Source organism: Athene cunicularia (genome assembly GCF_003259725.1).
Source record: "Athene cunicularia isolate RWA chromosome 9 unlocalized genomic scaffold, athCun1 chr9_part2, whole genome shotgun sequence".
Lineage (NCBI taxonomy): Eukaryota > Metazoa > Chordata > Aves > Strigiformes > Strigidae > Athene > Athene cunicularia.
In genome coordinates this window covers 525,370-548,882 of record NW_020799111.1, presented here as the reverse complement: position 1 = coordinate 548,882, position 23,513 = coordinate 525,370, and the positions used below count along the sequence as shown (strand labels likewise).

The following is a 23,513-nucleotide window of genomic DNA, read 5'->3' as shown; positions in this document are numbered from 1 at the left end:
CCGGCTGGCTGAATGGTGCCTCTGCATCTTGTCTGGTACATCTTGCCTTATCTCACCCTTCCTTGGGGCCGAATTAGAGCTGCTTCTCGTGGCTCAGCATGATAAAAACAAATCAAGTTCTGCCTTGTTTAACAAGCAAGAAATGGTGCTTCCTGGCAGAGCCAGCTGCAGCCATGGCTGGGCTGGGGGAAGAAGGGTCTGCAGGGGCTGCCTGCAGCAGCTCTCCTGGGCCTGGACCCTGGGGTGGCTCAGGCTTTGACACACACCCCCAGCCCCTTCTTGGGGGGCTGGCACCTCCTGTGAGGTCCACAGCACAAGGGTGGGTGGCTCAGCCCCACAGGAACCCAAGGGCCAGGGAAGTCTGAGCAATGCTCTGGGCCAGTCAGGAGAGGCAGAGGGTCCCAGGTGGGGGGAGGCAGATGGGCACCCTCATCCCAGCACACCGCTGTGCTCAGGGCCACCTCATCCTTGCGGGCCACCTATGGCCATGGACATGGCTCTGTCTTGCTCAAAGGTGGCATGTTGAGTGGAGGGAAGCCTTTGCCAAAGGCAGAGCTGCCCGGGTACCCGCAGCTTGTGCATGGGATGAAGGCTGGGTGCACACTTTATTAGAGCTCTGGTTAAGCAAAAGAGTCCCCCAGACAAAGGCGAGGAAAAGAAAAGAGGCCACAGTTTCACCTGGAGCACTTTGGAGTCTTTCCCATGCCCACAGTAGCTGGATTGGTCCCAGTGCACAGCAGGTTTGCTCGGGAGTCGCTAACCTCATGCGAAGGGGCGCAAGGACCAGCATTGGTCCTTGTACACATCTAGGGATTTGTTCAATATGCACAAGTCACTCGGTGAGGACGACCAAAGCTGGCCATGGCGGAGCAGGAGGGTGGGCAGGCACCCATAGCAGTGGGATGGGGTGGTGAGGCCACCAAAGATGGACACAATAGGTGATGTGCAATGTTGGACCAGAGTGGTCCTCAGCAGCATTGCAGCCCCATGCACTGGGCAGCCAGGGCCAAGCCCCAAGCCACCTTTTCCCCCAATTTCTCACATCCCATTTCCTCCCTCTGCCTCTGGCTCGGTCTCTTTCTTCCCTGGCTTTGTGAAAGCTCTGGCCACAACCAATGGGTCCCTCCTGGCTGGGGACTGCCAAGCGCCAGGGTCCCAGCGAGCCCAGGGAAGTCCCTGGGCACCAGGCACCTTGGGTAGGACGTGGTGCTGGAACATGGCAGGAGACCTTGCCCAGGAGAAACAGCACCAAAGCAGGGTTGCAGCCCCTTTGCCAGCCCCTGGACAAGGCTGCAGAGAACCCTGGAGCTCCCCTCCTCCTCCTCCCGCCCCTGCAGAGCGCGCAGCCAGCCAGCTTCAGGGCTGATGCATCCCTGGGCGCTGTGATCCATCTTCTCCTCGATGCCCAGCTTGCTCCGATCCTGGCGATGAGCTGAGCATGTCTCAGACATTTCAGGTCGTTTTCAGCTTGAGCACCTTGGAAAGTGGCTCTTTGGCACTGGAGTAGAGGAGGTAGGAGCCCTCAGCAGTGTGAAATGCCTCCCAGTCTCTACAGCCGACAGTGGGGAGGTGGTGAGCCGCTACGAAGCCTTCATAGCCTTGCCACCTGCACAGGGAGGGCAGTTAGCTCTTGAGGCATGTGCTGGACATCTGAAAGGAGGCAGGAAAGCCGAGCCGTGGGGCTGGCATCTCCCAGCTCCCCAATGTGGTTCAGGGTGGGATGAGCCTCACTGGGGCTTCTCATTCCTGCCCAGAAACCTCTCCAGAAACAGAGTAGTCCTGTCTGTTTTCCCTGGGCAGATGAACCCATGCTGGGCTCCCAGCAGGAACAACCCTCAAACCCCTCCCAAACCTGATGTCATCCCACAGCAGTACCTGTAGATAATACTGTTAATGGAGAAGGTGAAGCCATCAAAGGAGTTTGCTACCACCAGAAAAGAGTCATCTCCCACCGAGAAGAACTCCCAGTCCAGGGCACTGGGGATGAAGAAGCAGAGGGGCAGGTAAGGTGGCCTCTCTGTGGCCAGCTGAGGAAGGAGCTGTGTGTCCACAGGGCTGACCCCACCCACCCCAATCTCTGCCACCCTCATGATACACGGAGAACCCTGCTCTACCCAGTTGTTCCTGAAAGGAAATCCACCCTTGCTCTCAAATTCAGGGCCTTCTCCTAGCTCCCCCTGGGATTTGGTGCCAAGGACCTGTCACCCATTGCCCACCCTGGCAGTCTCGGTCCCTGGCAGCATTCAAGCCTGCATGAGCCCTCCGGGAGACCTCTGGGTTGCTCAGGGGAAGGATGTGGACTGAGGGGAGCACCCTGGCTCTGTGCACAGGTAGGTACCTGTATGTGAGGAGGTCCTGAAATTTGACAAACATCTGAGCAGTGATGTTCAGCTCATAGATGGAGGAGTTGATGGCGTAGAAGTTAGAAGGTGCTGGCATCCTGCTATCATAGCTGTGGCTGTTTGCAACAGCCAGGAAGACTCTGTCCCCGATATGAAAGACCTCCCAGTCAGCAGCACCGAATGTCTGTGAGGAAGGAAGCCACATGAGAAGCTGGATGTGAATAAGCCTTTGAAAGCCATGGATACTGCGAGGTGTGGGGGGACCTGCTGGAGGTGCAGTGGGGAAGTTACCCACTCCTAAAACCCTTCAAGGAAAAAATAAATTTTGCTGCATCAGTCCCTGTGGGAGAATCGGGGGGAAACTATCGCTACCCTCACAGAGGACTGAAGATCATCTGTCTCTGTAATTATTCCCTGGCTTGTTTAAACCCAGAGTGGGGACTGAGGAGTAGAGTTTGATCAGTGGCCAAGCCTTACCAGGATAGACTGGAAGAGCTGGAAAGAGCCACTGAGCCAGATATAGATGTGCGAGTAGATCTTAGTGGATGTGCCATTGAACGTGTTAGCCACAGCCAGGAAGGAATACGGCCCGATGGTGAAAAATTCCCAGTCATAGGCTCCAGAAGTAGGGATAGTCTGGTTGGTTTCAAACAACCCTGTCCTGGGGTTCCACCTGTATATGACGCTGTCTATGTTGTGGTTATTCCCTGGGGGAGACAGACAGACAGATGTGCTCTGTGAGGAAAAGGAATACCTGGCTCATGTAAGAAACAAGATCCAGAAACAGGTTTGGCTACACAGATATTTGCCAGCAGGTTGCGAGGCTGTTTGCTAGTGACTGGTTGCTCCCCAAGAAATAGCCAGAGAGACTTTAGAGCCTCCATCCCCATCCAGAGCCTCCACCCCCATCAAATACACTGGCAGCTTGTTCCCAAGCGCTGTGACAGCTTCAGGGCAGCCCCTGGCAGAGAAGGGACAGGAGGGTTGCTGTGCCCCCACACATGCAGCACACCAGAGGCACCATGCCAGAGTCCCAGGGTGGCCAAGCCCTGCTGGCTGTCCCACGGGGAAGCCATGCGTAGTGGGGCCAGTCCTGGCCACGTCCCCGAGCTACAGACATCAGAGGCTGCCATCACCCTTTGCACAAAAGCTTGAAGAGCTGGGAGGGGGCCACAGCTGGACTGCCACCACACTGATGTTTTCTAACACTCCTTTGCTATGTCCCCGTGGTTGGCTCCTGAGTGCTGGAGCTGGCCAGGAATTTCCACGTGCCGACGATCCCCAATGATGACATGAACTCCAGAAAGAGGAAGGGGGTGCCACTGCCCGCAGCCTGCCCTGTGCACTCGGGCTCAGGCCACCAGCACCAAAGCACATATCCCAATCAGCTCCTAGGCTCTGTTCAAGCATCTCGACCTCATGTCTGTGTGGGACCCAGCTGAATTTAAAGCGAAAAACCTTCCTGCACCTTCAGGTCTGGGATGACCCCTCCAGCCAGAGATGTTCTTCTAATAAAGAGCTGGCTTCATCGGGACAGGAGGGGAGTACCACCAGCCCCTTCCCACCCCACACTCACTAAGCGCTGCTGTTCTTGGCTTGGCCCAGCTGGTGTTTCTGGTGGCTGAGCAGCAGCAGGACCACGTGTTAACGGGTTTATGGGCAATCGTCACTGCAGCGGAAGAGACTTTGGCAAGAGGGACTGAAGGGAGAATAGGGTGGCCAAGCAACTTGCCACCAGCTTTAAGCCTGGTGCCAGAGGAGCTGATGGCTCAGGAGCCAGTCCACCAGCGCACCGTCTGAACCTGGAGCATCCTGGAGAGCCAGGGCTGTGGTATCGACCCGTTCATCCCCCATGCCAAGGGGTGCACATCCCCAGCCCAGAATATCTCATGGCCTGGGAGGGGGATGAGACTGGATCACATCTGCAGGGTGCCCAGGGAGGGAGAGAGGGACGTCAGCAGGTTACTGCTCAGCCTCCCTCGGTTTTCTCTGTGCCCACAAGACCAAGGCTCATCCCTGCAAACCCATGCAGCTGCTCTCACCGCCCCACCATGTTAGGTAGCATTGGGAAACAAATTAAAAGAAGCAGAGATTCAGCAAAGACACCATCCTCGCTCCTTGTCCCCCACAGGGAGGGATGTCAGCAATTTCCCCAAGTGCTTTTCTCTCCTAAAATGAGAGGGCCTGTGAGAGTTCAGGCTTCCTGAGGGACACAGTGCCCCAAGCTATGTGCACTGACTCCCCAGCTTTGCCCTTCACTACAGCAGAGGATGCGCAGGGAGCTGCAGTGTTTCCATTGAGCAGGGTGCCTGCAGCAGGGCACTGTGGTCCCCGGCATCACCCCAGGGCAGCCTGCCCCGTCTGAGCCGGGATGGTAGGGAACATAAGGGCTGGGTAGCTGGGTACCTTCTCTGTGGTTGACCACTGCGAGGAAAGTCTCTCCCTCAATGACAAATGCCTCCCAGTCCCTAGCGCTGTGCGTGGTGATCCTCTGGTATGTGATGAATTTCTCTTTCCTGCGGCTCCACTTGTATATTACAGAGAACTCCTGACCCCTCTCATTCTGCTCAAAATTAGCCACTGCTAGGAAGATCTGAAAAATAACAAGCCAGTACATCTTGATTTTCTCCTCTCAACATTTTGTGGACAAGTATGGGCAGGGTGAAGATGGGATGGGTGGGGGATGCGAGGCCAGGGGCTGAGGTGGACGGTGTGGGGCAAGACAGCCCTGGCAGGCAGTGGTCCCTGAGCAGCCTCCAAGCAGCACAGGGCACCTCAGAGTGGGACATGGGGGTCTTTGTGCATGGCAGCAGCAGTGCCCACTGCCCACAGAGCCAGGGCAGGTGCTGCAGCCCCCCGTGCCCCGCCAGCCCCAGGGATGGGGAGCATGGCTGTGCTGCCACACTGGCTGGGGAGGGAGCGGGGTCTCAGCTACCAAACCTTCCTCATGAGGAAGGGTTATTCAGAAGAAAAATCACAGATATCATAATGACGATAATGATTACCTGAGACAAAACATTTTCTAGACCAAGAAAAACCTGCTGCGAGCATTGAGAACAAGCGTGCAGTGGCTGGGATAGCCTTGCACAAGGCAGGGAGCAAATCTGAGCTCATGGAAGTGTGCAGTGTGCCATGCTGGCTTCACTACTCTGCGTGTTTGGTATGGAGTGGCAGAGGTTATCCCCCTGTTTGGGCCACAAAGCAGCACAGAGGTGTGGCCCACAAGTAGAAAACAGTCAGTAGGGGCCACCTCCTGCCCAGTGCAGGACCCTGCCAGTACCAGCCTGGGACTTTGTCCAGCCAAGGCTCAGCCACCCACAAGGACAGAGACCCTCCATCCTCAGTGGAGGCCTGTGCTGGGCCCACACGTTGCTCCTGAGAAGGTGCACCCCCAGTGCTGGGCAGCTCTCCCTGCGAACCCTAGCCCAGGAAGTCCTTTCAGGGCATCTTCAGAAACAGCTTCAGAGGGATGCGGAAGGTCTGCAGCCAACCCCATGACTCAGGAACCTGTGGTCCCTTGTTCTCCATGGCCAGAGGCCACCAGGAGACCCCAACACTGCCCACTGGGGCTCCTCACCCCATCCCAGCAGAGCAGTCCTGGTGCAGTAATGAGGTGCAGACGCCTGCACAGGTGCATCCCACCCACAACGTGTGTGAGGAATCTGGGCTAACTGGAGACATCCACACCGCTGCTGGTGCAGCACCCATCTGGTCATCACCTCCATGCAGAAACGTGCCAAGCGTTGGCAGCTGCACGCAGGGGGGCACCTGCCTCTGTCCCCAGCTGTTCTGAAGCATGAAAGCCAGCCCCAACTAGAAAACCTGCCCCAAGCTGTGCAGGAGAGAGGCCATCCTACCTAGTAAATCTGAGGAAGTTCTCAGTGACAACCTGAGGGCAAACTCAGAGCATGTGCATCTTGGTGAGCACCAACATGGGTGCTTCGCTGAGCAGGAACCACGGGGAGTCAGGACCCGCAGCCTGGTGGTCTTCTCTGCCCACGCAGATGTCACTGCAAGGGGGTGTCGTGGGTCCAGACTAACACTGGGGAGTCTCGAGGTGGTTCCCATCAGCACATAAACCCAACTGAGGGTGTTCCTGTCTCTTGCCCATGAGGGTGCATCTGGGGCTTTGCAGGGCAAGTGCAGCACTGGGGATGGCAGGTGTGTTCCCAGCCCAAAGCCAGCTTTGCAACACAGCTGCATTTCCAGGGCTTGACCAGCTTTTCTGCAGGACACCACCACCAGGCAGGCAACAGCAGATGTGGCCCATTTGTATCCAAAGAGGAGGGCTCTCAGTGACATCAAGCCTGGAGGAAGCGCTTCTGCCCATCCCTTTATACCCTGGAGCACGTGGCTTGTGATGAGGGAGCCCTGCAGCCACCCTGCATGGCATCTGGTGACAAAGCCAGAAGAGGTCATGGCCAGGGGCAGGGGCATGATCCCACCTCTTCTGGGAGCTCTGCATAGAGCCAGCTCTCAGCAGATGTTTGTTCAGCTCGCCCAGGGCTCCTCGCAAAGTGCTAAGTAGCTCCCCAGTGAGAGGAACCAGGCAGATACTCTGCAGAAGTCCCATGGCAGATTGCCCAGGGGAAGAGGGATGGTTCCAAAGTCCTGTGATTTAAAAGTAATAAGGCTTAAAAATGCAGAAGGTTGGATTTGGTGCATCTCAGGAGGGAGCTATGGGCTCCGATGGCTCTCCAAGACCACAGGTATATCTCTGAGATCAGTGTGGGCCTTATGCACGGCAGGATGCCTGCCACAGTCAGAGCTCAGGGAGGGCTTTGCCCTCTGTGCTCCCCCATTAGGAGCTGTGTATCTCCATGACAAGTGCCACAGCCACTGCTTGGGGTGACAGCTGCCTCGCTTCACGGTGCCAGATGGGAACTGCAGCAAAACCTACTTCCCAGGGGGATCAGCCTTTTCATCAGGGTAAGCACACCCAGACCAGGCTTCACTGCAGCTCTGCACAAAAATAAAGGTCATTTTGACCCTGGCACTCACTACATCCGAGGCAGGAACAGGCAGAGCTTGCTAGAAAAGATTGATGGGGGTGGATCCAGCTCCAACAGCTGGCTTTGGAGGATGACTTCGCAGACAGCCTGGAGGTCACCGCAGAAGAGTTCTGAGCACTCTGGACACGCCTATGCTGCTAACATCGGTTGCTGAGAATGGCCTGGGTTGATGTAGTTGTGTCTCAGCAAAATTAGTAAAACTCAAGAGGGCAGCCCACAGGTCAGCTGGCAGTCCCTAGGACAGACCCTTACCAGCTGGATATATGTACCACTGTGACCCCATCAAAGACAGGAGAGAGAAAGATTCACCTCCTAAACCATGGCTGAGACTCAGGGCCTCAGAGGAGACACTAGTGTTGGGAAATTGCAGTTCAATACACTGAAATATGAAGGCACAGAAATAGCCTTCCAGACAGACTTACCTTCTTTCCTATGGTGAAATACTTCCAGGACTGAGCTTGGTAGGTGGGGATGTTCTGGTAGGGCACAAACTTCCCATCAATCCACTTATAGATGGCCGATCCTGGCAGGGTGTACCGGTTGGCAGTGGCTGCAAACAGTCCCACCTTTGGGATGGTGAAGACCTCAACACCCATTGTTTCCGAGTTGGTCTCCAGGTTCTGGTACTCCTCCACGTAGTCCAGCCTTTGTTTCGCTAGGAGAGCACAAAAAAAAAAGGGTGAGGTTAAAACCAGATGACCCTGCCTGGAGAGGTGCCCCATGTTGCATAGCAGAGCTGGCTTCATGGCGCTTGCTGCTCTGTGGAGCTTTGCAGGGGAAAATGAAAGTCCTGGTGTTGCTGGTGGTGAAGGGCCAAAACCTGAGAGGGCGGTAAAAGGTTTGACTCCATCACATCCAGCCCCATCCAACCCTGCCTGTTCTCTGGTGGAGCACAGGGCTGAAAAATGCTCTGCCAGGCAGTCTCCTCTGGGAGGGGGGGAAGAATGATATGCCCATGGATTTCAATTGCCTCTTACAAAGTGGATTGACGTAAGTATCCTAAAGCAAATGAGGAGGAGAGGAACAGACCTACAACGAAAGGGTCTGGGCTGCTGAGACCAGCTGGGTTAACCCGCACCCACCTGCAGCAGCCCCGCACCAGATGTTTTCTCTGGCTGGAATCAGCATGAGCTCTGGAAGAAGTTAGAGAAGACTTAGACAGAGTTAATGCCAGAAATTAGAACAGAGATGCTAAGAGCGGTCCCAACAGCAAACGTGTGGGCACTGGAAGGAACAAATGGCAGGAGAAGGGCTACTGGAAGGGCCAGTGTTGGTGGCACCAAGGGGCGCAGGTCAGCAAGGTTCCCAGCATGAGGTTTCCTTGGCAAAACATGGACACTGTGCCAATCCTGATGACTTCCACATGTAGGGAAGGATGGGGAGTCCAGCCATGCCAGCTTCTGTGGGGAGCAAATGGCTCATCCAAACCCACCACATGGGCACCTGCACAAGAAAAACCCCAGGAGAGGGGGGAAGGATGGCTTGGTTGCAGGCATGCCCCATACTCTACGTCCTCACCTGAGCAGACTGCCTGGAGCAAGTGGGAGACTAACAGTGGGAGAAATCCACTTCATTATCAAATAATGTCCATCCCTCCAGTCTCTAGTTGCTTTGCCACCTTGTTGCTCCAGTGTTGCCCTGCTATTTTCTGCGTGAAGGCCACCAGAGTTGGGACAACATAGGGTTCTGCCTCCATCACCCTCCCATTGCTCCCTCTGGTATCTCTGGCAGCTGATGAGTCTTTCTGCTCCTTCTCGTCCACCCCACAAGCGCTTTGGCATCGGGAGCACCAGTGCCTTTGGGACTCCATGGCAGGGAGCACCCCAGCACCCAAGGCACAGCTCTCCGTGGGGCGAGCTGTCCCACTCAGACAGACCAGGAACTTGCTCCTGACCAGAGGAGCCCCAGGAGGGAAGGGTGACATGGGTAAAGTGGGCAACAGGGGCACTGTGTGAGTGAGCAGGGAGCTGGCACAGAGGCACCTGAACCCAGAGCTCCACTGGCAGTGTTGATGTGGCACTGAGAGCAAAGCAAAGCCTGGCCAAGCAGTGGAGAGGCAGGGGAACATCCCAGCTCCCTCATTCTGCTGTTGCCTGACTTGGTTCCCACCCCAGAGTGCTGTCAAATCCCTGCTCCTCCTCTGCTGCAAGAGCCTCCCTCTGTCTTTGAGAGCATATTGCACACCAGTACCTTCCAGCATGGAAATCCAGGTGCTGCCGTTGCAGAGGTACAGCCCTCGGCGGGAGGCATTGAACCAGAACTGCGCCTTCTCCTGCTTGGTGCAGGGTGGACGGGACCCCAGGGTCACCTTTGTGTCAGTCTCTGGGCACGGAGAGGAGCAAGGCAGGTGCCTCAGCGCACATGATGGAGGAGCAGTGAGGCTCATCCCCGTGCCCATGGAGAGTTGGATGTCCCAGTCCCATCCTGATGATGGGTATGAGGGAACAGAGGAAACGGCATCCCAGCCCCAAGCTGGGCAGTCACCCCAGGGGTTGGCACCCGTGGGGCTACTGGCATGAGCCCAGCACTGCCAAGGGACCCACGCAGAGGCACCCCGGATCTCCAAGGGGGTTTCAGACAGCGATCCCACCCCACACACATGTTGGGAAACAGAGGGTGCTGGGGACACCTTCTTCCCCTCCACTTCTGCTCTGTGCCCAGCCCCATGCAAAGAACCTTCCTCAACAAACGCAGGAGGTGGCCAAGCAAGCCCCCGACACAGGGAGTTACTGACCGTAAGGGTATTTTAGCACTTCGTTGCTTGCTGGCTTTGCAGGGAGATCCTGGAGAACAGTGGGGACAGAGAGCGTTGCTACTTTAAAGTTCATGGCAGTGCATATCCGAGGGGTGGCATCAGCTCCTGGCAGCAGGACGAGCTGCCTCAGCAAGCCCTGGGAAATCGGGAGCAGCAGGATGGAGAGCAAGTCCAGCAAGACCAAGAAATGGAAACCGCAGGTGATTCATGCCCTGGATTTCCCTCCTGACTCCTGCACATTGCCCTCCCTCCTGGACCATGGAAGCCTGCACAGGATTCATGCACCTTAGGATCTGATAAAGGAACAGCTCGTACAAGGGGAGCATTGGCAAGGGGCTCATTAGCTGCAGACAGCTATCACCACCTCTGCTTTTCACACCTGTCAGGATTAGGCACTGCCCTAACTTTTATATCAACGAGGCTGTCCCACCAACTGTCTTTCTGTCACTGCACCTCTGGCAACATCCTCTTAAAACCACATTTGCCCCACAAAGTGGCAGTGGCCAGCACTGCCCCTTGCATGCCCACAGCCGGACAGGGACCAAGCCTGGCAGCGGGAGCCCCAGCCACCTCCACTGCCCTCACCACGGCCTAAGCCCTAACAGCATCAGGGGCTGAGAGGGGGCTGCAGCTCACCCCACGGCCAGCCACAAGCACCCTAAGGCAGCCCCACACTGACAGGGCACCTACCGTGAACACTCCTTTCCTTCTCCTCCTGTTGCCTAGGTAGAAGCTGGCTCTCTTCACTGACAGAGAGGCTGGAAACGGCGTCTCCACCACCCTGCGGACAAGCAGAGAAGAGGCAGGGGACAATTTCATGGCACCTGCTGCTGGATGGAGGAGATGCTGGTGGAGAAGCAGTGCCCTGCCAGGGAGCCGGTGCCCCCATGCAGCCCCCCTGAGCCCTCCCCTCCACCGTCCCCGACCTACACGTCCTTGGGGATGCTGCAGTCCACTGTCAGGGAGAAGGATTGGCCGGAGACAGCCAGGATGAGCGTGTGCCACTGGTTGTCAGAGAGGGAGACGTTGGGGAAGGTGACGCGGGTCTGCCAGCCGCCAGCACGCTCCTGGCTCCAGAAGAGGAAGTGGAGCTTGTCGGAGGCATAGCGCAGCCCCACCAGCACACTGGAGCTCTCCTCTGCCATCAGCGTGAAGACATACTCGTTTCTCTGTGGGAGGGCATGAACTCAAATCTGCATGCTGCAAGCTGCAGGGCTGGGCTGTGCTGGCTCCGTGCCCAGCCAGCAGCACTTACCTTGGCGGGGACACTGAGGACCCTCAGCGTGACGATGATGGAGAACTCCTCGGGGAAGCGGTCGCAGTGGATGAAGAGCCGGGAGGCGGGGAAGCCCAGGGCGCGGGGCCGCGAGGTGGCAAGCTGGAAACCACGCACCCCCTCTACTTGAAACACCCTCATGCCATGGGCCAGCCTGGTGGTGGGAACCACCTCCGAGAGGATGTCCAGTGGGCGCAGGTCTGTGCCAAGAGATGGCGGAGCACGTCACGACAGAGACAGCCATCCCACCCTGTCCCACTGTGGGACGGGGTCCCCACCTTGCAGTGTGGTGCTCTGTCACCCGGCTTGCTCAAGGCAGCCAGCGCTGCCAGAGTGCTCCAACGGCAGCGGCGGGGCCCACAGCCCGCTGTCCCCTTTCCGGGTCTGTGCTCAGCTTCAGGAACACAGGGAAGGTTTGCCCTGCAGGCATCACGGCTGACACCTCCATCCCACAGCAGGAACACCAAGCGTGCAGGCTCACCTGCACGAATGATCCCATTGATGCAGCTCCAAACACCGACCCTGGGGCTGGAACCTGCTGGCTGGGCAGCCCCAGGCTGCCACCAGTTTCCTCAGGATCCACTAGCAACAACAACCAGAGCCAGGAGAACAAGCAAGGACCTGGCACCTGCAGGCTTGCTCGTGGGGCTGCTGCCTGTCCCTGTCCCCAGGGTGGTGGGACACAGCACTCCCCCCTCTAGTCCTGGTCCTGGCTCTCCCAACCCAACCCTAATTGTATACATGCACGTACTCCCCTGGCAGGCACAAAACTGCTCATTAAATAATTATCCTCTCCTCAGAGGAGAAAACAACGTGCCCAGCCCCAGGGCATCACCCAGGTGAAGAGCAGCACTGTGCACCCACACCGCAGTTGTCTCCACCTAACAGTGCCAGGGTCACCGTTGGTCCAACGCCTCGAAAAACCCCATGCCAGCAGCCACAGGAAGGGCTGTGCCCATGGTGGGTGCTTCTCCGACCTTCCCTGCCCCAGCACCCGCACAGGTTTTATTTTTGAATGCTTTCCTGGCAGGATTGAGGTATCTGTAGCAAAGGGCAGAGGGGCTCGATGATGATGCCCAGAGGGTGAAGCAGCACTTGGCTAGACTTAAATATCCCATCCCCAGTGAGACCGGGCTTTTAGCTCCTATTTGTACTAATAAATCTCGGCTGCTGGGGCACAGCAGGAGAGCTAGGAGGGAGGGAGCTGTGAGCAAGGCTGGATGGGCATGTGTCTGAATCCAAACCAGCTGGAGAGGGGAAGCATTTTCCCCCCGGCCCCTCCTCACCAGCCAGACGGGCAGAGCAAGGAGGAATCTGCTCGTGTGGCTCCATCCAGCCTGAAGCAGGGAGACTGGTGAGGTCCTTCCCACTCTGCCACCTCTGCATCCCCCCTGCCTGCCCCTCTGCTGGTTTAAGCTGCTCCTAAAGCAAAGCCTTGGTGGGGGAGGTTTAACTGAAGTGACTTATTTCAGAAATGCACGACTGGGGGAATGATCATTTCCTATTTTTCTCAGCAAAAAGCACAAGCTGAATTCAGGCTTGGATATGCAGAGGGGTTTAGGATCCCCCGACTTCCCTGGGGGAGGCTGGGATGAGCCAGGGGACAGTTTAGCCAGGGCTGCAGGCTGTGCCCGAGGCTGCGGGCTAGGAAGGGACCAAGTCCTAAACCTAAAACCAAATCCCTAAACCCAAAGATGTGCATCCCAATCTGCCTCCTGCATCACTGGCTGCCAACGATGAGAGCGGAGCCGGCATTTAATGGCTGGGAGAGCAGCCGGGGTGTTCCAGCCCGGGTCAGGCAGTGCCAGGAGCTGCACCAGGAGCTGGGACCAGGCACTGGCAGGAGGGACCCGGGGACCCCTCAGGCTGAGGCTGCTTAGGGACAGCAGGGACGACCCTGGAGAGACCAGAGCACCTGGGGGAGGAGGTGGCAGGCAAAAACTCCCCAATCTCTCCCAGCTTTCCTTCTCACTGCCAGCCGGACTGTTATAAAATGTAAATACAGTTGCCATCAATCCAAGACAAGACCCAAACACACAGAGCCTGGGCCAAGCAGCCCCCAAAATTGGGCTGAAGCTTCACTGTTTGTGCAGGAGCTACGCAGCACAGGGACAGTGACGGGAAAGCAGCGCCAGGGGATGGGGACCCTTTTGGCTTGGGCTGGTCTCGGCACTTCCCTGCAGGAAATGCCATCGGAGCTGCCAGCTGCTCGGCTGGGGGTGGCGGGACAGAAACTTTCCCGGAGGTTTTGCTGCCAGGAGGGCGTAGGTTGTGTCTGGCAGAGCACGGGGAGCCCCAGAAAGTCCAGGGCGGGAGGGACTTTCCAGAGGGACTTCATGGCTCTCTTCTACTTCTCCTCCAGCCCTTCCTCTCCCCACAGGTTGGTCCCCAGGGTCGGCAGACCTTGGGACGATGCTTGTGCTGCAGGGACAGGCACACAGCTCTGCTCATGGCACCGAGAAGGGCTGGCTGCTCCCTGGTCCTGTGCCACAGCTGGGGGCTGCAGGTGCTGGGCTGACCTCCCCAAACTCTGTCCACGGGTGCAGGCGGGGTGCTGGCAGCTGCAGCACCCAAGGCATCGCGCCACGCTCTCACCCTGAGGTCCAGTCCACAGGCACCTGGGCACCACAACCCCAGGGCTGGGTTGACCCACCCAGGGCACTCCGTGGCAGCCATATGCCCCCCAAAGTGGAGCATGTCTTCTGCGATCTGCGCCAGCAGCACGAGGAACATCCCACCTGTGGGAGCACTCGGGTCCCAGCGTGTTTCCAACGCCTGCCTCGGTGCCTCCCTCCCAGCGCAGCCCACCCACCAGCCTTTGCTCCTACCTGTGCAGTGCTGCCACGTCCTGCCCCCTCGGATGAAGCCCCCGCTGGTGGCCCAGTGGAAAAGGGTAACCCAGAGCAGCAGCGGAGCTGACATCAGGGGGCTGGCCTCGGGGGGTCCATCCACTGGGACCCCCTTGCCGTCCGCTCCTCCGTGCCCAGGCAGGCAGTGCTCGGCTCAGCCCCCGCCGGGGGCTCTCGCATAGTCTGCCGGTGGGATCACCTCCTCAGGGTCGTGCCACACCAGGCTGCTGCGTCCTTGCTTCTGGGGTGCTAAGCCCTGGCTCTGCTGTCCCCTCGTATGGGCATCAACCTCGAGGGCACAGCAGGGATGGCAGGCGGGGAGCCGGAGGGGGCTCCCCTGGGGCAGCCGTGGAGGCAGTGCCGGCTGCAGCCTGCACGCAGACATTTAAATGAGAAGTCGGTGGTGGGAGAGGAGGAGTCCCAGATCCGTGGAGAGCTTTTATCTTTTGCCCAACCCTCTGGAAGGCAGCTTTGGGGAGGGATTTTTTAATAATTCTTTAAATTTTTTTTTCTTTGCTTCCTTTCATTTTTGGTGATTCATTTTTCCAGGATCACGTGGGAGTAGGTGGGAGATTCACCCCTGCCTGGAGAGACCAAGCTGGGAACCTTCTTGCCCCTAAAAGCCTTGGGCACAGTCCCAGCCTGTACTGCAGAGAGATCCTCTGTCCCTTCCAGTCCATTCCACCCTGCCCCAAAAAAAGCCAGAGCCCACAAGGAGCATATTTTTCCCCGAAAACAGCCTTGGGCAGGTGATGCACAGCCAGTGCCTTGGGCAAGGCTCCAGTCCAAAGGCCAGCCACCAGACCCGGCCCTGTTGCGAGGAGGGCAGCAGCATGCCCAGCGTCGGTTCAGAAACCCTTGAGGTTACGTTGTTCAAACAGGAGAGACAGCAGTGGAAAAAATCCCTGCACACAGCAAGCTCTGCTGGGTTTCTCGAGCCACAAAACGAGTTACTTCCATTCCCCAAACAATTGAAACGGCCTCCCACCCCCACCCCCACTCTGTCCCCAAAGCCTTCCCGCAGGGCGAGCGCTAGAATAGAAATCGGATGGCCAGGACGAAACGCCAACAAATTGTGTCGCAAACTAGGGGTTTTGTCATCAAGGAACAGACAGAGCCGAACCCATGGATGTGCCTTACTGCCAGTCTGTCCACATCCCTTACCAGCCCAAAACCCACCACACTGGGACTGAGAGCCCTGTGGTGGAGCAGAGCACCCCACACCTCAGTCCTAAATCCTGAGGAGCTGCTACCGGAGCCTGGAAACACCCAAACACCATCGGCGACGCTGCCTCAAACAGCACCTGAAGCTTGAAGGGTGGCTGCCTGCGTCTGGGGATGCTCTGTGATAAGTAGGGCTGTGCAGAGCTCCCCCTCCTCACAGAGCCTCTCGCTGGGCATCCCCCGAATTAGGGCTCTACCGGGATCACACTGAAGCGGAGCTTAAGTGGAGCTTAATCTCTCTCTAGAGAGAGCTGCAGAGGCAAGGCACTGCTGGCTCCCCAGGCTGGGGATGGTACCCACCAGCACAGCCACCGCCCAAACCCGGGGGTCCCAACCGGCAGCCACCAGCAGCAATGGATGCAGAAGGTGTCAACCTCCCCATCTCACCTGACTCGTGCTGCTCCCACGGCCTCGGGGCTGGTGGCCAGCACTGGGAGCAGCCATCTTGCCAGGACCCCACGCCACCACCTCTGCTGGGAGGAGCGGCGTGGGTATCCCTGGCCTGTCGGGCAGAGAGGTTGGTGTGTTGGAAGGGGGGCCGGCGCGGAGTGGAATGCGGCTCCTTGGCAAGGCCCTGCCTCCCTGCAGGTTGGCGCTGGGTAAGGCGGCACAAATGAGAATCAGAGCCACTCCATTTCCCAGGGCCGCACACATGTGTCAAGTTAAGCATGGCTTTGGGACCTGGCAGCACTGCCCTGAGCAGGGGACTCGCACAAGCAGACGGATTTTGGGAAGTCTCCCGCTGAGGCCCAGCCTTGGCTCTGCAAGGGTCCGGGCAGCCCGTGCGACTCCTCGCAGGGAGGGAGGAAAAGTCCTGCCGGGAATGCTGGGGCAACTGTTTTTTCCGAAGGGGATGCAGCTGCTTCTGAGCACTTCCTCAGCCAAAAAGCCAGTCAGTGGGGACATCTCCAGACCCAAGGACACAGCCACGGGTGTCACCTACAGAAGCAGGGGGATCTGGGGACTTCTAGGTAGGAAGAAATGAGGCACAGAGGACATGCCAGGCAGTGCTCAGTGCAGCACTGTGGGCTCGGGCTGCTTTTCAGCCATGTGCTGCTCATGAGGACAGGATGTTGATGGTCCTCAAGGATTTCTCCATCCTTGGGCTGGGGATGCTGGCATGGCAGAGGATGGTGCAGTGGCTTGGGCAGTCCCCAGCGCTTTTCTCCCTCCCCAGGACGACCTGCCCAGGATCTGTGATGTGAAACAAGGAGAGGGGGCCATCGCTGCCCACTGTCATGTTCGGTCCAGGACCTGCTCCATGTCGCAATGACAGTAGGAAGCGGTCTGCAAAATTGTTCCTAAGCACACACATGCACATTCCTATGTGCACAAGCAAGCGCAAAAGGATGAAATAAAAGAGACAAACAGCAAGACGTTTGCCTAATTCACATGGGTCGTAAATAAAACCATGTGGCAGCTCTGAACAAAATGATCTTTGGATTTCCACCAAAAAGGTTTGGCCATCTCTGGGTTAGAAAAGGTTGAGAAACCCATCTGTAGACAATATTTCAAGCAGAGCTTCCATGGTCAGTGTGAGGAGGGCACCTAATCAACGCCAGGGACAGGCTGGACCCTGCACACAGGGTTCCTGCTCTTCCAAGACTGTAACTCATTCCTTATTATTTGCAGACACAAAGTCATGTTTTAGGGCTTGTTATGCCCTATTCATTTCAGTCCCTATTCCCGACATCTGCGAGAGCTTTCTCCCTTGAAACACAGCATGCATACAGGCACCGGTCATGGCAAAGCTTTGAGGGACCCGATAGATAATGCACAGAAAAATGCAGCACTGTCTCGTGGGTGTCCCCAGGCCAGGCTCCAGCGGCCAGGGGCAGCACTGCGACCATCCCCTGGCCTAAGCCTGGCCAGCCACCACGCAGGGGTGGCCACACACACGTCCACTGGGATGGAGCTGGAGGTGAGCCATAAGCACATGGTGCTGGTATTGCCTGTGGGAGCTACGGGGTCAGGATCAGCCGTTTGGGGTCAGTCACGAAGGGGATGGGGGAATGTTGAGCTCAGAGCAATGCTCCAGATCGCAGTGCCCCAGATTGCAGTTCAGGCTGGACACTGGGAATGATACCTTCCCTGGGATGGTGGGACAGAGAGGAATGGGGTCTCCATCCTCAGATGCTTCCGAGGCTCCTCCCTTGCCACCTCTGCCCTTTCTCCTAGGCTGAAATTCTCCTTGTGTTTCCTGGAGCAACATAAGCTCCCTGAGTTCAACCCACTGACATAAACTGGAGTCCCAGCAAGAAATCTCTGCACCAGGAACACTGTCAGCCTTGTACAAGAAGTGTAAATGTCTTTTGCCCCATCCCTTCTCAAAAACTTAATTCTCAGAAGTTTTGGAGAGGTTCTGCCAGGAAAAGTTTTGTTGAAGGACTGGGAGGATTGCAAAAGGCACCGTTTTTAGGAAAGCCACCAAAAAAAGCACAAAGCAGCCCCAACGCTGCAAGTCCCGCTGCCAGCTTCCCAGAGCAGAGCTGCCTTGGGGAGCAATCCCTGCCAGGCGGCGGTGAACCACCAGCGTCGCCTGTATCCCAGAGCCCTCTGTGCCTGCCTGTGCACAAACAGCACACCTGCCCAGCACCGACAGCCCCACAGCCCCGCGGAACGAGGCAGCCGGGAGCTGCCGTCCTGACAGGGCCACAGGCAGCAGGCAGGGCTGCAAACCTGCAGCCCAGGTCCCTTCCCAGGCAGCCGTGATTGAGCTGAGCATCCTGCCCTGCATTTGGAGGACACATGGCAGTTGAGCTGCCAGACTTTGAAAGGGCTCCAAAAAGGCAGTCACTTAACTTTCGCCAGTATGAGCAAAAAGACAGGCTTTAGGACTGCGCTTCTGCACCAGAGCTGCTCGGGACGGGGCCAGGCAGCGCCCAGCAGCTGCATCTGCCCTTATTTCTCCCCTGCACGTGACAAACAGCCCTTTACCACTGCCTGTCCCTCAGTGACAATGTGTTTTTTCCATTTTGCCACCACCTGCCAGTGTGCTCAAACCTCTTGCAAGAGGCTGAGCCACCTCCTCACAGCCACAGGACCCCAAACCTTTCTCTACAATCCCCATCAAAGTGGCTCCATATGGATGGAGGGCATCAAACCCAAGCAACCACCAGCATGCAAACTACGGAAGTGGTGCTCCTGGTATTTTCTGTAGTCTACACAGAGGCCAAAGAGTAGCAGGGGTGTTAACATGTCACTTGGCAGTGTTGGAGGAGACCCAGGAGCTCTGCCTGGACTCCCTGCTCCATCTGCAATGTGAAAGCCCTGCTGGACTTTGAGCTCAGCTAAAAGGGAATAAACAGGGCTCTTAAGGGGAAGGAGGTGATGTCCCCATTTCAGGCATACTGCTAGAAAGCCCTCGGGGCACTCATGCCCCCAGCCTGCTCCCAGTTTGCTTCTTCAGCGACAGCACTTGCCTGAAAACCCCAGGGGTTCGCAGCGCAGATGCTTGCAAGTGGAGAAGGGAGAAAGGGAAGGGTTTTGCAAACATCTAAGTCTTCCTCCATCAGGCACAGCAGTTCACCAGGCTGAATATGCAAACCTGAGGGCGTGGGGAACCGTAAGCTTGGCAAAGCAAACCCCATGCCAAGTGCTATATCAAGTGCAGGCTGCCTTGGGGTAACACCTGAGCCCCAGGGCTGGCTCTGGGATGGGGACAGCTGCTCCCCAAGCGGAGAGAAATCTCCCTTGGCAGCCCTGTGGGAAACCCTCTGACTTTGCCTTGTAGCCCCTTGATCGGGGCAGTGACCGCATGCTTCAGCTCGCAGCAGGTGGATGGTGGTAAATGGAAGAAAAAGCCACGGCAGAGAAGCCCAGGGAGATGGGCCCAGGCATGTGAGACTGGCAGGGATATGAAAGGGGATGCACAGCACTGCCTGGACCAGAAATAAGCCCATGGCTGCCTGGTTAGGGCCCAGCCAGCACCTCCTCTCCCAGATGAAGCCCACCTTGGAGCGCCAGGGGCATTAGGGAAAGGTGTGGGCACTGCAAGCCCCTCTGCCAGCCAGAGCTCCCCCAGCACAGGCAGCAAAGCTCCTGCCTGTACTCAGGGCTGGGGCCAGACCCTCATCCCTTCCAGGCTTTGCTACCCAGAACACGAGCAGGCTTGAAGTCCTGCAGCAAAGAAAAGCAGCTTTAGCACCGCTTTGGTTTGCAGCCATATGAAAACCTCTTGCTCCATGACAGAGAATCACAGGCCAATTTTACTGCTTGCCCATATGACAACGTAGACCTTTTATTATTATATTAGTGATGATTCAGGCTCTGGAGGAGCCAGCAGGACCGGGAGGGTAGCGGGCGGCAGCGCGGGCGGCGCGTGAGGCGAGATCCCCGGGTGCCAAGGCAAGAGCGCAGGCAGCCACACTCACTCTGCCCACCCGCCGGCAGCCGACCGTGGCTCCATCTCCTCCGACATCCGGGGAGGGAAGGGAACAAAGGCAGAGAACAATTGCAATTGTTTCCCGAGACTTTCTTTAGGCCAATTCCTCCAGCACGGTGCTGCTGCCCAGCCACTCCGGCTGCGGCACCACAGCCCTGCTGCACTCGCAGCTGTGCAGACGCCGGCAGGGACACAGCCCCTGTCTCCATGCCACTGCCACCCAGCCATCAGGGCCTGGTCCCCACTAGCACGGAGAGAGACAGAGCTGGCAGGGTTACCCACGCTCCGCAGCTCCGGTCCCACTCTGCTCTCCCCCTGCACTGCTGGGCAGCCCCAAGATGACCCACCAAGGCATGATGCCGGCTGCAGGGAAGGGGTGATCATAGTAGTAGGGAAGAATGGAGCTGCCTGTCCCAGGGAAGCCGGCTCGCTCTCCCCTTCACCAGTCCCACACAGTCCATGCCGTGAGGAGAAAAGCCTTCGCTGGCAGTGGGGTCTCCCGCAGCAGGATCCCATGCAAGCAGGACGAGCATCCCCCCAACTGCCCCCTGAGCAGGGCTCTAATTACAGCCCACCTCAGCCCAGCCCAGCGCCGCAGCACCCAGCGATAGCTGCCTTTTGAAGTCCAGGCTTTCAGAAACCACCTCCAGGCTGCTCCTAATTGTACTTTGGTTGGAAAAGACCTTGATAAGTCTCCATGGGTCCCACGGGGGGAGTAGAAAGGTATCTACAGAAGGGTGTCTACAGAAGAAGGTATCAAACGCCTGAGATGGAATTCAACCTAACACGAGTCTGGTTTGACCAGTATTGTAATTAACTGGTAAAATAAATCAGATGCCCCCTGGTTATTGACTGGGTGTTAAAAGGGCAGATGCTCAAGAGCATCAAATCCTAAAAGAGAGGCTGCATGGGGACAGTTTGTACAAGTGGCTTCAGCAGCAGTACAGATGTTTTCATAAAACCGAGCTTCATATAGAGCTCTAAGACCTTAATAAGGTCCTCAAACACAAGCACTCCCACCAAGGCCATGCCTAGGCTCCAAGGCAGATCTTTTGTCAAAGCAGGATCTGGCCAAGGACAAAACTCAACTTTTAATTGCCTCTCCAGGCAAAGAGGATTGAAAACACTTGCCCTCCAGCCTGCCTTTCTGGCATCCCTCCTTCGTCACAAGAACTGGTGAGCAAAGCTGAGCTCCGGCTGAGCAAGGTCCCTCTCGAGCCACCCTTGTAGCAAGCCCACAGACACCAACCAAAAGAATCTCCAACCCCAGAGGCTTCCGACACTGCATCAGAGCAAACTGCCCTGACTTGGTCACTGCCCCATGCTTCACCATCCCTACCTTCCAGAGGGATGAGTGGTGAGGGGAAGCCATGCAAGACATAAAGCCCTGGGGATCAGCTCAGAGATGTAGCCATCTCTCTTGCCCTTCAAACACACCTGCCCCACAAAGCGAGAACCCCCCAGCACCCGATGGCTGCTGGTGACCACGCTCAGAGGGACGACCGACAAGTTGACCAGACTGGCAGAGGAAGACAAGGATGCTGGTGAAACAGCACATCGGGAGAGGGGCCTGCACGAACCTGTCCCAGGCAGACTCAGCAAAGAAACCCTGATTCACCTAACACCATCGTGCCAGCCCCAATTTGGGTTCAATTTGCAAAATTTGTTTTGGTGTGGGAAAAAGTGTTTTGGGGCAAAACTCCCAACCCGGCTGTGGGCGGTGAGCCTCCCCGTGCTGGGCCCAGCATCCAAGCGCGTGGATACTCCCCACCCCCCAGCATGTTGCATCCTGCATCCCTGCTGCTTTGAACCCACCTCCCCCATCACCCTGCAGTCCCCGGAGGGGTGGCTGAGCTCACCTTTGCTCTGCAGACCCACAAGCCCTGCCCCAGGGCACCCACCCTCCTGGCCACCTCCCGCAGCCCCTCTGGCCAGGGTGACCCAGCTTCTTTCAGAGCTGACAGCAGCGCAGAGCCACAGCCTCTCCCTCCAGCACACAGACCTGACACCTGCCTGCATCCCCTGGTTAAACGCATGGAAGTGCCCCTGGAGAGCCCTGCCCTGGCAAGCCGGGCCTGGCTGGTGCCCCATGTATGGAGGAAGGGGACTCGGCTCATCCCCCCTCACACCCTTCAGGAACAACAGCGACATGACTAGACAGACCCACTTGCAAATCGCTCCCCAAGCGCTCACGCTGCTAACACCAGCAGCTACTCTGTAATAACCCACTGTCCGTATCATTACCATTAATTATATATTAACATACCCCATAATCTTTACTGCTGCTAAGTCCCATCTCAGGGGGTGCAAGCCGCTTTCAAAAGCCACCTGGCTGGTTCTTCTTTGGCTCTGACACCACCCACCCCAGAAGGGCCGGTAGCTGAGGCACCGCTGGGATCTGTGAGGATCAGGGCTGGGATGGGCAGGAAGATCACCAGGGCTGGAAAGCACCAATGTCCCTGCTGCCACCAATGTCCCTGAGCATTGAGCACATTATGCAGGCCCACCAAGCGTTAAGCAGCTTGAGCAACTCCCTCCCCAGCATTTGGTTTCATCCCTGCAGCACCACGGAGCCCTGCACGCTGCCTGCCTGACCTGACCATGCTTTTGGTGCACGTGACATCAGGTGGGACCCGGCTGCACGCAAGGTGACGCCGGAAGTACTCTCTGGGGCTGGCCTGGGGCTCGGCCGCCTTGCTGTTCAGGCAGCACGTGGGGAGGGCAGCTTATTCCAACAAGACCCTCAGAGGCTAGAGGAATTCTCCAGATTCCTGCACCTTCCCCTTCCCTGTGCCACCCCAACCATCCCAGTGGCTGGCAGCAGGACCCTTAATGTCTCCCACCTCGCATTCCTCCTAGCCCCTGAGCTTGCTGAAGGGCAGAGTGATTTTATTCTTCCACCGAGTCAGGGAAATCTGAGAGAAAAGGAACATGGAGGCAGGTAACCAGTGCTGCTTCTTGCCCAGGCACCTCGCACAGGGGCAGGGGAAACTGCTGCTTCAAGCCCCTTTTTGGAGCTGCCTCAACTGCTGCGTTCATCCCACATCCAAGACAACCCCAGTATCAGCAGCACAGCTGGCACTGGGGACAGACATTTCGGGTCTGTGCTGGCAGAGGGGGTGTTTTTCCTTTCAATTCTTCTAGGAGTAAAATACATAGCATCCTCACCAAGATACAACTTCAGGAGGAAAGCAAGGATCTTCCAGAGACGCAGAGCCTTCACCATTTCATCTCGAAGGCAGCACACCACCTTCCATTCATCATACAGCTACAGTCAAAAAAAAAAAAAAAAAAGCTGGAAAGCAGCCTGGAGCTGGTTCTGCCCTGAAGGTGCAGCTGTTTCATGTGGCTCCAAGGCCTCTCGCCCAGCAGCCCGCACTTTCAAAGAACCGCTTGCATGCACACAGGCACACAAAACACAATTAATGAATGTCTTGCATCCCACTGTGTGTGTTCTGACACAGCCCCATTTGCCAAGGAAAAAAAGCATGTGTGTGTGGATGTGTGTATACACAAAGGCTTTAAAGAGGACATTGCTTGCATTTTTACATCTTTGTGAAGGGTTTTGTTTGGGTTTTTTTTAATATAAAAGCCTAAAGCAAATATAATCCAGAGAAAGGCGTTTCTTTAATATTTTACCTGCATGTACAACACCTGTAGAGCTCTGACAC

General features: G+C 57.0%; 1 protein-coding gene across 2 annotated transcripts; it reads right to left on the bottom strand.

Moving 5' to 3' along the window:
• Positions 1-598: 598 nt before the first annotated feature.
• TSPEAR (thrombospondin type laminin G domain and EAR repeats) lies at positions 599-14,787 on the bottom strand. 2 transcript variants are annotated; one of them, XM_026855553.1, is made up of 12 exons: positions 14,214-14,787; positions 11,365-11,585; positions 11,040-11,278; positions 10,800-10,890; positions 10,089-10,245; positions 9,545-9,676; positions 7,777-8,009; positions 4,749-4,935; positions 2,820-3,049; positions 2,339-2,526; positions 1,876-1,977; positions 599-1,606 (listed from the first exon to the last, which is right to left on the bottom strand). In XM_026855553.1, the coding sequence occupies exons 1-12, from the start codon at positions 14,305-14,307 to the stop codon at positions 1,453-1,455; spliced, it is 2,028 nt and encodes a 675-aa protein (XP_026711354.1). In that variant the 5' UTR covers positions 14,308-14,787; the 3' UTR covers positions 599-1,452. The 2 variants fall into 2 exon arrangements, with proteins under 2 accessions (XP_026711354.1, XP_026711355.1); XM_026855554.1 differs by having other exon boundaries at positions 1,480-1,650.
• Positions 14,788-23,513: the final 8,726 nt, after the last annotated feature.